Below are 16,337 nucleotides of genomic sequence, written 5' to 3' on the forward strand. Positions count from 1 at the left end.
ATTTTTGTATGTTAATATAAAAATGTACCTTGATGTTTCTAACATAGAGGTGTCATTCGCTTTACGCAAACCGAATTATGTCGTTACGTATTTTCTGAAATACAATCAAAATCTTATCGTTATTTCCTTACGACATAAATATTTTAATAAGGCTTACTCAGTTTTTTTTCATACATCAAACATAAATAGTTATTTTGTTGATATTGTATACCATATACACTATTAACAAAATATAAGCAGAAGATTTTTCTTTGAAGCAAGTTCGTATTTTTATGGTGTGTAAATAAATTATTATCCGAAACTTGCTTAATCACGTGATTCATAAAATCTTAAAAAAATATTATCTAAGACTTGTTATGTAGGCAGTTAAATTGTCATAAGAAAAAGAGGGTGCGGTGTTAAGTTTAATCTTAGTCCGCGTAAAACTCGACGCGGGAAGGTTTGTATCATAGACGGAACGTAAATTGGAAAAACAAAATCACAATAATAATCATGTTCAATGTATATTATATGTAGTAACACATTATCTAGAGTTTAGATGTCAATAAATACTTGTTATCTACAAAAAAATACATTCACAATAAAATATGCGATAGGTACAAAATAAAAGTAAATATCGAAAAATGACACAAATTTGAATTCTGTAGATATAATTGAAAAAATCAATTATCGATGTACCATTATCAAAATGCATAGAAAAAAATATTATGTATTAAATAATATATTGACATTTTAAGATATTAGTTTGTATTTAAATTGACTACCGATAGAATCTACCCCGAAGAACCGACAAGAAATTCAGCCGTTATACCTACATCAATGAAAACACATTTATTAATTATATAGAATTAAATTAATTAACGTCCAACGAAAATCAACAAATATTATCAAATCAACAAATTCTTGATTAAAATATGCTTTATATATTTAATGTATTTTTGACATAAAAACAAAAAATAATTTACTAATTGACTCAGCTAAGGTTGGTATATAAAAGATCTGTAAGGTCATATATATAGTAGATTACCGTAAAGGGTCAAGTTAATCTTTATAGTGGATGCGACAATATAGTGAAATTAGCATAAGTGAATAAAAACACGGGTGGTATAGTTACGGGTGCGGGGTGTCGGGCGTTGCAGGTTGTTACACCCGGACGGATGACGTAGTACTTGCCCACCTATTCAAGCCACTGCCGCCCACCCTCCGCCACTTAACAACAAAGAGATCGCTCTACCCTCTTTGTTACAAGGAACAACTCTTCCCGGCTACCACTTTTCAGTGTTGCCTCTCTTAAAAATAGATGGCAATTTAACTTTGAACGTTTCCCAGGTTACTTTTGGAGGTTTTTTTTTTTTTATCTGTGTCACTAAATGGGCTGTCTTTGTTTTTCATACACGATTATCTAGGATCATTAAATACAAATGTCATTTTATTTATATATTTTTACGTTAAATTAGAATTTAAAATAAGAACGTCGAACTAATAACGAACAAGTAATAGACAACAAATCAATGATATTGTAAACGGAACGGTAACAGGCATAACACGGTGTGCTATCGAAGGCACCGCTCGTATCCCGTACTAATCCCATTGGGTTCACACTCATGTAATTGGATGAAAGAGGGATGAGTACGGAGATTGCACCGGAACGCCAGCCCGTCCGCTAAGAGGATAATAACGTACGAACTAAAGTCAAACAACGCATCGTTCTATACTTCGAAAGGCATTGTTCGACTCTGTTACGTAATAAGATTGAAGAGCGCTTTCTAGCGCATTACGTAACCGATTCCACATTTATATAGACATACATTATTCGCGTTACGGTATCATTAAATGTCTTCACGTATGGGACTCGTAAGAGTTTATTTATGCGATACACATGACTATATAAAGAGTTTAACAACATTACAAAGTAGATCTATTGGATGTATTTTTTTTTTTAAGTTAGCATTATGATGTACTTAAACAACTAAGCGAGCAACATTTTTGTACGCTATTTTTAACTGTATCGAAGCTGTTAATCGCACTATCACCATTCTTAATAGTAAACGAGATCGTTTCAGTAACACTTTTTTCAAACGGTCTCGTAACCATAAACAAAAAGAAAACCTCAGAGTTTATTCCTCCACGTTTGGCGAGTTGATGGATGTACATACACGTTCAAACACACAATATTCGGATTTAATCCGATAAACGCAGGGTTACGTTACGAGGTTTTGATTGCCCTTATACGATGTTACGATTAATTACTAACCGCCAAATACAGACGAAACAAATTATGAACACAAATTACATAATAGCTGCTTATTCGGATTCGAACCAACGAACTTCTAATAAAATTCACTTATTTCATCTACTTTGCCATCCTAATAGACAACGTTAAATAAAAATATTAAATATGCAGCGTACTTTCCAAAATCAAACTCGCAGTCACTCTTACTGATAAACAATATACATGCAAAAATCCACGTCAATCCTCTGCACCGTTGCTGCGTGAAATGTCAAACAAACTAACAGACTTTCGAATACATACTACTGTTAGTTGATATTAATAACTTTTTCATACGAAACGCATACATTTCGCTAACCGTCAGTCTCAAGTTCCCGGCCCGAGCGTTCGATGGTACGATAAAGGCTTTTAATTCGAACATTAGGGCGGGCGAGACACTTTTGTCGCTTACAAATTAATATAATTATTATAGATGGTGACGATTGTGGTCACGGTGGCTAATCTCAAGGGAGACCGGCCAACATCGCATGACATATTAAAATGCCCAAGCGTGTGCGCAAACATAGCTCTCTGTTTCCTCACTCGCCTAATTCTATGGAACGGCAATTATTACAGATACTAGAATCTAGCGTATGATTCGTTTTTATTTCGGACGTAATTTGTATTCGTACATTTCTAGCAGTAGCTTCTAAATTACTAGTGTTGCCTTTTCCAACTCATTTTTCGATTTTGATATTGATATTAAGTCTCGTCAGCTAGAAAATAAAAATCGGTTTGCAGCAAGAGGAGAAAATTGTACTGAACTGTTTTCTTCGTCTATATATTAAATCATATAAGTTGCATTACTGTCTTTGCACAATAACTATATTCTAATTAATTTATAACGATCTAAATTTAATTTTTAAATTTACATGAAAACTATCTTTTTGTTTTATCATCCCTACCGCGCTGTTATTAAGCTATTTCAAATGCATATTTTTGTACTATGTCACTATTTATGACAAACGTCAAGAATGTAAAATCTCCCGCGTAACGAAATTCACGCTTGTAACGTCGATATCGAAAGCTTTAAGAATAAGCTACTTATTTAGTAATAATTTATAATTAAACCTCCTCCAAATAAAAAACCGCAAGTATCATTATAGATTTACCTAGCATTTTACCCAGGAATAGATTAGTCTTCAAAGCCTTATATTAATCGTTTCTGAAATCCAATTAACATAAATACTCTATCGAGACCGAAGACAAACTCCGTCACATCATCTATTTAATTAGTCTGTCAAGTCCAGAACGGTTACTTAAATGCTCTTAATACACTATTATATTTTAACGTTCGTTATAATTATTGAGCCAAGATCTCCCCAGAGGCTATAAGGTGGATGGAAAGATCAAAAGATTCCTTACTCAAATGTTTCCATTGGTCACGTTGACCATTTATTTCGTGCTCTGCTATGAACGTGAGGAAACATACATGTGTTAGATAATAAAATGCTGCGAATGTATCAACCAGCTTGCATTTTATCCCTTGATATTCTCTGGCTTTCTTATCAGAAAAGAAAAGGTGATTTTTGTAAATAATGTCTAATAATACGAGTCACCCGATGGCTATGAAAAAATAATTACTCGACAGATAAACCCGATTACCTTTTTTTCCATCCCGCCTAGAACCTCGGTATATACGGCCATTTAAGGTAGGCTTTTAGACCCACGAAATTGTCAGAACGAGTAAGTGTTACCAATTTAGACGCAATTTTACTAGCAGTGAATCAATATAAATATTAGCTTTATAGTTATTTCGATAGGAATTTAGTATATTATCCTATATAATCCCTATTTAATCAAGTAAATGAAAATATAAAGAAATAACTCATAAATTTATTTTATCTCTCGAAATTCTTTCTTGGAAATTCTTTGTTAGTAAAATATTCCGTAAAATACTTTCCTCAAAGTATTCTGGTAACTTTTCATTATTTTCTTTGATGTTACGAGTTGAAATAATACATAAGGTAGATCAGTAGCATAGTTTTGAAATTGTTTGGTAGTAGCTTGCTTTTAATGGGTCAAAGAAAAGTTATTCGATTTTTCTTAGAGGCAACTCGGAGTTGGGTAGTTGTCAGTTACATGGTTCACACATACTGTTTATTCTGCGACCGATATCTCTCCGGACGTTTCTGATCGTCTTCACATCGAACTACGAATATGACGTAATAGAGATTGCACCTGTAGAAAAGACTAGACAGTCTGACGTGGATGAAATCAAAAGAAAAAAAATCAGTAGACTTTTAGCTCGAAACAGTAAAATGTTCATGCAGAACAGTCAAAATTATAATTGACCGTATCATATTATATTGAATTATTATGGATTATACAACAAAGGATAGGCTGTTAGAAATATTTACAAAGGATTAAATCAGGCCACAAACGACCAACGACCAACGTTCAACGACCAACTGGCCATTGCTTTCTTCACGATATAATTAAAATTATTTTGTTATAGCGTCTTCTATACAGGCACAAATATTGGATATCAATTAATACTGATTGTAATGCATTTATAAACATAAAAAGTATATAAATTTCGCAGACGTCAAATAAATTCAAATTACAACTTTATTTAAAGAGGCTTTGTAACAGAAGATACTTGAAAATTTTTACAAAATGACAAATACAATGTAAAACTAAAACCAACGGTGAATGTACAGAGAAGAACCGACAACGAAATCAGTAGTTAATCTTTCAAACGGATATATTTATTATCTTTACACATGCATTAACTGTTTCGTGCAGATTACGGCGTGTCCATTTTTTTTTTCGTGTTTTATTGTATGGCTTTATGCAGGTCCCACTGGTTACCACAACGTCATATGACATTACGATCGATTCAGTGGTTTAGTCGTGATGAGATATCAAAGAGACAGACACATTTCCTTTCGCATTTATAACATACATGCCTTTTGTATATTTTTTATTTGTGATGCGAGTGAGAAATTGTAATATCATATAGGATCATTTTATCGCATGTCTCTTGGTAATATTTTAAATATTATTTTAACCTCAATATCCACGGTAGCTTCGTTAAATGTTATGTAGTTAACATGGCGTTAAATCTATGTTTACCTTTCTTCTGGTCGATTGCCTGTGGGGGCGGCGTGACGGGCGACTGGACGCGCGACTGCAGCGACGCCAGAAGTTTCCGTTTGTGGTTACACAACTTGGTCAACTCGGCGCCCGCAGCCACTTGATACGGCTTGCTCACAACCTGAGAACAAATGATTGACATATTTAGAGGCGATCGATGCATATTCACACATATAGTAATGTTTAATAATTTTTTTTTAATTTGGCAACAGAGGCATTTGATCGTTTTCTGGGATTCTGTTGTAAAACCATATACAAGTTATTGACTATATGCAGTCGAGAAAGTTTAATAGGTTTATGCTTGTTACTTGTATAAATGTTATAAGTATCACATTTTCTCAGAAAATCATTAATATTTTTTAACATAACATTACAGAATATATATGCAATATTTAATATATTAAGCTCTTTAAATTAATGTTTCAATGATTATTTAGCTCCTAGGTCATTGATGGCGCGAATAGCCCTTTTCAGCGTCAACAGTTTGGCTAAGAAATTCACCTTACTCAACTGGAACTATCGATTTCCCTATTTGATAAGTACCTAAATCAAGTTTTACATCTTTCACATTTTTATACGTAGGTGTACTAAATTTTTAAATTTTCGTATTTTTATTAAATTTGCATAGGTACATATTATTATTAACACAAATTAATTTCAGTGCTTTTTTCCGGATTTGAACTTTAGCTGAAAATCAGTTAAGATTTATTTGTCGTAACCACTGGGCCATCTCGGCTTTATTAAACATTAGTTGCCTTGTAAATATTAAAACTAGTTATAGCTGGCATTTAAGGTTCAGTCGTTGCTTCGATACAAGAACGATCATTTATCAAACAAACAATAGGTATATATCTCGAACAAGATTAAGTACGTACTTGTATTACAAATACAACTGTAAATAATAATTTTCTAATTCCTTAGATTACTTTAGTAACCGTTATTTACGTCTTATTTTCAAGATTAATTGCGTACAAATTGCTTTTAAAGTAATAAAACATGATGTAATCTACGTTTAAATTAACATTAATAACGCAAATTTCTTAATAATTGGTCTCGGCAGAGCAATTCTAAGCTTAGCTTATTTCGTACTATAAACGACTTAACGACGATGAAAACTTATCGTACGCTGAAAATTCTGTATAAATCTTTTTTTTTTATTATAATTTATTTTAGATAAAGAAACGGGGCAACTGGACAACCCGATAGTATGGCCACTTAGGAACTGGAAAGTAAATATTTTTACATTGTCAACGCGCCTCCAGCTTAGGGATCTAAAATTCTAAAGTGTTATGTCCCATGGACCTATTAAAAACTGAATTATTCATCGTTCAAATCAGAACACAACATATTTCTGTTTGGCTGTTGAATAACTGGTAAGCGAGTGGGGAATCCAAACAGGCCAGGCCTGCATAAAGACCTACTTTCCTCCAATTATACTAGTAAAGTTTATACTAAGGAGATTAACCATTAAATCTCTCTGAGTGTGACTGTCAATTGTATTTATTATTAACATCAACTTATAAAAACTTTTTTTATCGTATTAAGAACCGCACTCGTGAAATTTTGACAACCACAGCGTCAAAGACAAACAAAGCGACAGCGTATCAAACGATACGCTATATAATAGTGTTATCCTCGAATATATATGTAAATATATACGTTCATAAACGAAATACCAGACATCAAGAGATTTCCGAAACTCCGAAGGTCCGATTGTCTTAAAATTTAGCGAATTTAAATTTTCTATGGCGAATTAGACACTTGCTAAGAAAGAATTTTTGGAAACTTCTTAAAACCTTAAGCTTAACCAGTACGGTGGCTGGACGGACAGCTATTAATTTTATTATAGTCAATGTCGCTTATCACTTACAGACATTTCACGGTCGTGTTCTCCGGCAGTTGCGACTTAACATACTAACGAAAGTTAATTATAAAGATAAAATAATCGACACACAATATATATAAAAACGTAATAGCCTCGTCATCAAATTCATTACATAAGATTAATAAAATCCATTCAATAAAGTCGATACGCAGATGCACCGGTGGAAGTGTGATTGCGTTCGACATTCATTACGGATGGCCGCCCCTCTTGCATGGCTGCACACACAAATTGCCACGGCATTTACTGACACAGCTAAACAACAACGTACTCGCTGTATTATATGACATCAAACATTCTGCACCGGACCCGAATTCCACTGGGCATACACTCAAACGTTTACACGGCCATTGTGACTTTGTACAGTCAATTTTGTTTCATAAAACCGACCTTTACACTTTAATCCATGTAATATTTCAACGAGTTAACATACTTAAGTCACTTATTTAAGGATTACAAAACTTTATGACTTTCAAAAGTCAAAAGAATATCAGTGAAAATAAATAATAATTAAAGCAATATTAGGGATGGAAACGCGTCGCCCAAAAAGTTAAATACAAAATCGTTGCATTCAAATAAGATCATCATAATGTATTAACCATACAATACAATGACCATAATAAAGACAGCGAAATCTTTGTAAGAAGTTAAATTCAAAAGCATATAATAGCTATCTAAAAATGTTTAGGTAACTGTTTAAATGTCGAGTCCCTAATTTGTTAATTTGAGGTCAGATGACATGTGTTTTTGAGTTACGTTTAGACAATGCCGACATAAACGCTGACTGCACTTTTCGATTGCGAGGCTCACTTTAACGCTATTGCGGTTAACACACCGCATGTTTACGCCTCCCTACTTCATTATTACTTACTTATCCCAACACTCGTATGTTGAAACGACGCGATGCTTTTTGTATTTGCAAATGTATATATCTATACAAATAACTTTATTAAAAGGTAACCGATATTTGTGCCGATAAATGTGCTGTGGGGTATAAATTATATTTATATCATATCATTTTCTTTAATAATTATTTGCACCCGTGCGAAGGCGGGGCGTTTCGCTAGTTTATGGATAAAGATGATGTACATTTTTAATTCGGCCGGATAGTAACGATACTTATTTACAATCGCATACTTAGTAATATATTTTCATTAATCGTTAATGTATTAAATATTGCTGCACATTAGTATAAATTCCAAACTAACTAAATAATACGTGTTTTACTAGACATCACTCAAAGGAGATATTCTTTGACGTAAGTATAGAAACGAAAACGATTGCGAGGCTCAATTTAACGCTATTTTAGTTTATACACAAAAGGCTTGTATTTGTTATAACAATGGCAATGAATACATAACGATAAAATACCTACATAAACAATAACACATTACTAACAACAAAATATGTATCAACATTTTAACTTTAAAAATCGTAGTGAAAACAAATTGATCTATCAATCGACTCGGTGTTGAAAATAAACGTCATAGTGGGTTTGGAGCGACAGTCGCACTGGACACATTTTTAATACTTAAATATAACTTATTTAAACATTAAAATAATATATTGGTTAATTACGAAACGGCTTAACATCACAGAGAATAGCGTCAGAGCATAGTATCAATAAAATAATGTTATAAGTATTATAACAACAATCGTATCGTCGACTATGTAATTTATATGTTTTTAGTAATTACATAATTTATGACACTTAACTTCAGATTCTGAAATTCTGATCACTGTGAAATTAGTTAATTTTGAATAGTTATTGGTGCAGGGCAGCCTTTTACGGAAGCGGATAATAGTCAACTCTTATATAATAAAGTGCACTGTAAAGTAAATTGGTCACGATGTGAGTGCCTGGTAAAATATAACAGAATAGAACCACTCCAACACCAACCGTAGTCGTCAGCGGCCAAACGGACAAACGAATTATTTTGGAAACGAATTGTTTCGGAAGAAACCCACCAGCATTCTCAAAAAGAGTTCATCTCTAACAGACGGTACCTAAGTCTGTCAAATTCCTTTTATTATTTAAGATTTGAATCGAATTTAAAAAAGGAACATTTAATCAGTAATAAATTTACATATAACCACGCTCAGATTTAATCCGAGTTATGTTTAATACTCAAACGTTATTTATACCACACGACAATAATTATTATAAAGAGCTCCGGTGGACGGAAAAAGGTAAACAAACACAAGGGTCATAAGCTGACTTTACATGAAAACAAAATGAAACTCCTTTCCCCTAAAGGTTAAAAACTTCTCAGAAAATGTAGCACACGACGATAAAAATATGATGTACTTATAAGGGTTCAAGCATCTACGAAACCTTATGAAACGAGGGTTCGTTGACCGCAGCGCGATAATCAAAGACGAGGAAACGTTTTTTTTATTTGCAAAGTTCAAAAAGTACAAGAATTAAAAACACAACACTGCAGTGAGATTCAGTCGCATTATGAAAATGTAACGCATTCGAATATAGCCCTTACATCGATATTATAAAGTCGACAATTACATAATCGTAATATAAAAAACTACTTACCACTTATTCTTTTAAAATCAACTGACAGGAAGCTGATGTTGAGGTTTATTGGACTTCACTTTCTTGTAAGCATTTAATGAGCTGGAATTTTATTTTAATGTTTGTTTTTTTAGCAACGTTACCGTAACATTGTAGTTATTATATTTAACCGTTGCAAAGTAATCATGTAGAATAAGGGAATTTAATACGTCTCTATTTAAATGTCAACGAGGTGACAAGTTAGAGTGAACATATATTTATGGTATTTTTTTCATTCGTACCAAAAATGGTTTAAATACGGGAGAGGTTGGAGAGGGACGACGCTACTTCGGCGTTTGTTTGCCTCATGCTAAGCTATTTTTATCGAAGAATAAGTACGCTATCATTTTATCGCATACCGGTTTAAAATATATATGTCTATATATTATGTTCATTTAAGGCTCCATGAGCGATCGTGTTGGTAACAATATATATTTCTTTACTCACATTCTTAATTTGCAACAATACAATAATTGAATTGTTTTAACACGCTTGTATCAATAGCTATCGATTTGATATCAGTTAGATTATTAAGGAAAGATAATTCATACATCGACACGGCGTTAATCTAAAATTTTACATAAATGAAACCGCGAGGCACGTAGAAAAAAATACTTAAAAAAACTCAGACAACGCAAATGATCAAAGACCTCGATATATTTATCCGTATAGTATTCTTTGACATTTTAAATATATTAGTAGTTACTAAATTGAATACTATAAACAAACGAATGTTACTCTCAATCAGGTACTTTAATCATTTATTAGACACATTTATATTTATATCCTGTCGCATTTTAAACCTAAATATGATAACAAATGAATGAAATGAAATTAAATTAAATGAAAATGTTAGACAACAAAATAGCTGTCAGTCCTTATGAATATATAAATAATAGTATCACACAATTACTTATAGAATAAGTAGAACTATTGTGTAAGAACAAACCCGAAACTCAACTCAAAACAAGTTCGCAAATATCAGAAAGTGATTAGTGATAATGCCTCTAACATCAAATCAAAATGGCGTATCATTGTGAGGATTAGGTCATCCTACCCATTTCGGTCACACCGGTCAATCTGAAGGGAGACCGGCCATCGCCGCAGGACATGTTATAGTGCACAAGTGTGTACCCAATCACAGGCGCACTCACAATTCCATAACTCTCATAATCCAATGGAACGGCAACGGGGAAGAGTTCAGGCACAGGACCAACGGATTTACATGCTTTCCGAGGTACGGGAGTGAATACTCCACTAACATCCGGGCTCCATGTTGGGAGGACAACTGGGAAGGGTTTGTCCCCCGTCTAAGGCTTGTGGCCCTATAGTTACCCATTAGACCAACGCGGCAAGGCAAGTCAGACATATCAATATAGTTCATATCAACAATAAACGAGAAAGAGATAAAGTGAGTGCTTACAGATACTCAGCTGATCGAAACACTAAACATAGAAAGCTTACTGGTATTGATTTGATTTTTTTTTAAAAACCAAAACTGAAATTATTTCTTGATAGACATCGCAACAGCCAGAAACTCTACTACATAGATATTCAGAATAGTTGCTATGTAAAGTAATTTATGCGCTGAGAAAGTATTTGCCTAAATATTGATCAAGAGGTCCTCACACATTTAACCTTTAACTTCAACACATTCAGCCAAATGAATAAAGTCGTAAACGTTTATTGAATTAAACAAATGGGTCACGCTGAACGGTTACATTTACATACAAAATATATCGCGAACTTCGTCTGATCGATTCGTTCGATGTGTTACTGTTTTCTAGAACGCCGAGACAAATTAATAAATACGGTCATATTCGTTATCTGGGTTAGACAGACGCGAGTCTTTGTATAATATACGTCCCTGCCAAGTTTCAATTTGTAGCATTTCTGAAGTATTTATTTATTGGTTCATTGTTATTGCAAAATAATTTTCACGAGAAATGAATTACAAACAAATAAAATTAAAAACGAGGTCAGGATTTACTCTACTATTTTTACGTCTTTTAAGTTCAAAGTTAATTGGAACAAAATATTTACATACGACCTTTTGCATTAGCACTAACGATATGCCTTCCTAATTCCTATTACGTAAACGCCGACAACGTCCTCGTAATACTTAAAAGACAATGTCTGTCTCAACAAGCGTCGAATTTACGTTCATAAATTACATTGACCAAATAAATAATTACATTTGCTGATTAGACAATCGAATTTATGCATTGAATCTCATCTCTAGCTATAAAAACTCTTTTGAGTCATCAATAAAATTAATGAGATGTAAAGACAAACACCTTTAACATTAATGGTAACTTCGAAGCTACTAATATTAATTAAGTAGAAATTAATTAAAGTTGTTTATTGATAGCATACTCGAATAGTCGTTTCTTAAAACATAGACCATAATGATATAGGAATTAAATTTTTGTTAATGAACATTATAGCTCTTAAATTTAAGGTAATAAGAATGAGATTCGTAAAGTATTTGCGTTCGACGTTATGTAATCCCGGTCATTATATAGAAACAATCAGGTTGATGGACGTTGCAGGACAGCGGCGGCACTCCCCGCTCCGAGCATGACAATCTAATGACCATCCACTAATTAATAGGTACGTTTCGTCCCTGAATAATTCATTGTTTTCTGTTTCGTAGTTTCATCTACAAATTGATTCACCGGTCAAATTAACGTCACAAATCCACGTCATTGTTTGCAGTGTCCGTCGTTCGTTCATTAATAATAATAATCCCGTATAATATAACTATAAATATTTATCGTATCATAAATCAACTGGCATATATTTTGTTGAGCGCCTGCTAAAAACGAACGTAACAGACGAATAATTATTAACGTCGGTAACGAAAAATATAGCTAGCTTGTTACTGATGAAATTAGAGCGATTGAGCCAGTGCAATCACCGACATAAGATAAATAGTAAAGCGAGGACGTAAGGAAGTCATTTATACTTCTTACAGATCCAGTGTCGATGAGCGAAGGTTACCGATTACCGTAATTACTAGGTAACTTTCAAATAAAAAAAAAATACATTTTATTACATTCATATTTAATTGTAACAGGTATTATAAAATTGTCAGCTTATTGGTATAATTTGTGTACTTTGCTACTCTGCGATGTAAGTCTTTCTCTACTCTGTGCCTTATTTCTGATATGTTATGCAAAAATAATACTACAGTAAATATCCAACTAAAAATAGTCCTTTCTATCAACATGACAATTGAAAGTGGGAATTTAGTATTAGTAAAAACTAGCCCATGTTATACTTCATAACAACATTGTTATCAAAATTAATAATCTTTCATTGAAAATTTAATATGTCTGGCCGACAGTAGGCAGCGTCCGCATAAAATAAAAAAATAAAAAAGCAAGTGACAATTTCGTTAAGAATTTTTTCAATGAATTCAGGAATTCACTCATATCGACTTTATGCGATGATGAATGTTGTGCAATTTGTCTGACTCGTCGTCAAGCGCTCTTCACTAATTAATGGTGACATTTATTGGTGCCAAACTTGTCCGTGCTGTATGCGTGTGCGGCCCCCACGCTCGCGGAGGGAGGCGAGGCAGACCGGCCGCCCAAAGTTCGTTAAGCGATTCATACTTGGCTTATACTGTAATAACGTATGGTGTGCTCACGAAATGAGAATATGCGATAAAGTACCTTTTGAAAAAAAAAAAAACTTCAATTTAAAATAATTTCAAAATATTACGTCGCGTTAACAATAAGAGAATTTATATGTACGTATGTTATTACTCAGCACGAAGAGGGTACACAACTCCAATGTGTCCATTTAATTATACACTCGTGTGTAAATGTTTAAGTGTGAAGGGGCGCTAATACGAGGTTTATATATGTTACCACAAACTGCATGAGTAATTATCTTGTTGTCGAAAGATAAGTGGCCGCAGAGCTTCGACTTTCCCCTCCGGTAATCTTTATTCAGGTCGAGTCTCGACAAACACATTCGCCCACTAAATGTTCTTCGAAAAAAAAGAGGAAATAGCGATCGTTTCTGAGCGAAATTTTCGGAACATCAACAAAACGAATGTAAGCTAACATTGAAATAACATTGACTTACACTCAACAACATAAGCGACTATTTATAGCTTCATTTTAATATATTATATCGATATCAAATCAGTTATACATCTGTATTTGCAGTCGGTTTTTGATAAGGAAAAAAATACAAAATATTGTCTTTAATTTAATTAATTAAAACTTCGTGTAATCATAAAAAAAATGGCAAATTACCTTACCTACTTTGTTTAAGTAGATAACATTAGGAATTTGAGTAGTCATTTTACAGGATCGAATCATATAACCGGGCCGGAATATAGATTTCATCGGGAAGAAGCGACAACAAAATATATTAGTTATTATCCTTTTAATCAATATGCCACTCATCACAAGAATTTCGAGAAAAAAGGTCCGATTGACTTGAAATTTAACAGTTACTACTTTCACGGTGTAGACGCAAGCTAAGGAAGGAGGAAATGACTGAATGTACCATATATATATATATGATAATCAACTGGTAATAGCTCCCAAACTTTTTTTCATATGGGTAGTGGCTATCACCTACCCACACTTGATTCAATTTCCTGTCCGCCTATCGATGACATAGAAAATTATCTTATTCATAATACTCTTGGTTCTTCGTATTATAATTAACATTAAATTTAAATTAATAAACCGAAAAGCTGTTAAAGTCTGTCGTTTTCCTCGAGTCAAATCAACAAACGAATAACAGTGAAAACTTTCCGGACCTATTCCATCATGATTCAGAATAAATAACGGAATTAGAATATCGTTCCCCGAGACATGATTCCATTGTATAGTATCTCAAGGAGCCGTTCACAGTTTCGCATGCGATATGGCTCATTGTTGTGTATGACTCCATTCTATTCGGCCATCGGTAGATCTCACAATGGTCAATAAACAAAGGTGTAGCCTAAGCCGCCTCGGCCCCTATCGCGCCATCGGCTTGCCGAAGCATGTCGCGCCAACTGTCTCCGAGCGCTGTTTATTGCGGCATGTGTGGCGTGTTAACTTGTGTAACAAACGCCTTCTAAATTGTATGAAAACACCTTTACTTCGATTGTATTCACACCCGACGAAATTTAGAAAGTATATTTATTCTAACGTTGTTTAAATTTAAACATTGAAAATTATCATTCATGTTGATACAATTCGTAACACTTCAAATAATAGCAATTATTTAAATTAGTGCATATATTAACTTCGTGTGGATATAATAACTAGTAGCAAATATACGTTAGACTTTTATGGTTAGATAATATCATCTAGCTAGAATTTTGATTATTATTTCGAAGCTACACTTCAAGAATACCATTTCTTTTATAACTATTATTGTTATATCTAATTACTACAATTTATTTATTTAATTTAATAAAATTTCGTTCAAGTATCATAGGGGGGTAAATCGCGTCATTTGCAATATTATATTTTATTTATTCAACATTTCGAAATGGCGAAATCTCAAAAAGAGACCAATTTAAATATTTAATTCTTAAAAGGAATACGAAGATGATAAAAATCATGAAACAAAAGATGAAAGTATCAATTTATGTAAGCGGATGAGCAATATTGGAATTAACGACCGGCTTGTTCCGCATTCGACCATTCGCTAGCTTCACGCTCTACGGAGAAAGTATGATTTATTTGAAAGAATACTTATTGATTATTATCTTCTATACTTATTAAAGAGACGTTTTTTGGAACGCTAGACTGAAAAATTTAGAATACCAAATTGGTATAAATAATTCTTATACCAAAAGATAGACGTTTCAGAGATTTTAGTATATAAAATCCAGTATCTTAAAAATACGAATAACACTCGAATTTATGAAGATGTTGCCTGGAATCCACTAACTCATATTTATATTGCATATGAATACCAGATGTCTATAAAAAATCCTAAAACTTAAACTGTGATGCTGTCTGGTAACAAAAATATACAGTCAAGCTAAAATAACAAATACAAATTAAAGATAAGGAACAGGAAACTCATGAAATACAAATATAACAATAAAAAAAGTATATATCGTACTATTTAATTATTAGTTGAGATTCACGGTTTCACCTTTTGACGCGACGAACTTGAATTTCTATGCTAGTGTATAATCATAAAACATTTACACATAAATTAAACATAAGATTAATTCTTTATATATTGTTTATATTTACGGAAACATTTTAAGTAATACTCCATAAAATCGTTTCAATTGTAATATGTGTCGAATTAATAAATTCATAATCCACTACGATAACAATATACTGAGTAAGGTAAAACCCAAAGATAAGCTAAATAAAATAAACTACCTACATCAATTAATCACTTGACTTGAATTTAACAAAAAGTATTAAAATCATATTTTCGTAATAAATCTCATGTCTATATAACAAAAAACATCGTAGTCTTTGAGTCGTGACCGTCTATGTGTAACTAACTTAAATTGTCCAGAAATATTAAAACAATAT

The 16,337-nt window shown here is 32.9% G+C and overlaps 1 protein-coding gene across 4 annotated transcripts in view; it reads right to left on the minus strand.

Moving 5' to 3' along the window:
- Nucleotides 1-16,337, minus strand: part of LOC125065468 — a 68,175-nt gene that overhangs the window by 15,750 nt on the left and 36,088 nt on the right. For all 4 annotated transcript variants that reach the window (XM_047673057.1, XM_047673058.1, XM_047673060.1 and 1 more), the window contains exon 3: nt 5,348-5,489. In XM_047673057.1, the coding sequence (XP_047529013.1) occupies nt 5,348-5,489 (142 nt within the window). The remainder of the gene's footprint in view (nt 1-5,347; nt 5,490-16,337) is intronic.

The sequence above is a fragment of the Vanessa atalanta genome, chromosome 7 (genome assembly GCF_905147765.1).
Source record: "Vanessa atalanta chromosome 7, ilVanAtal1.2, whole genome shotgun sequence".
NCBI lineage: Eukaryota > Metazoa > Arthropoda > Insecta > Lepidoptera > Nymphalidae > Vanessa > Vanessa atalanta.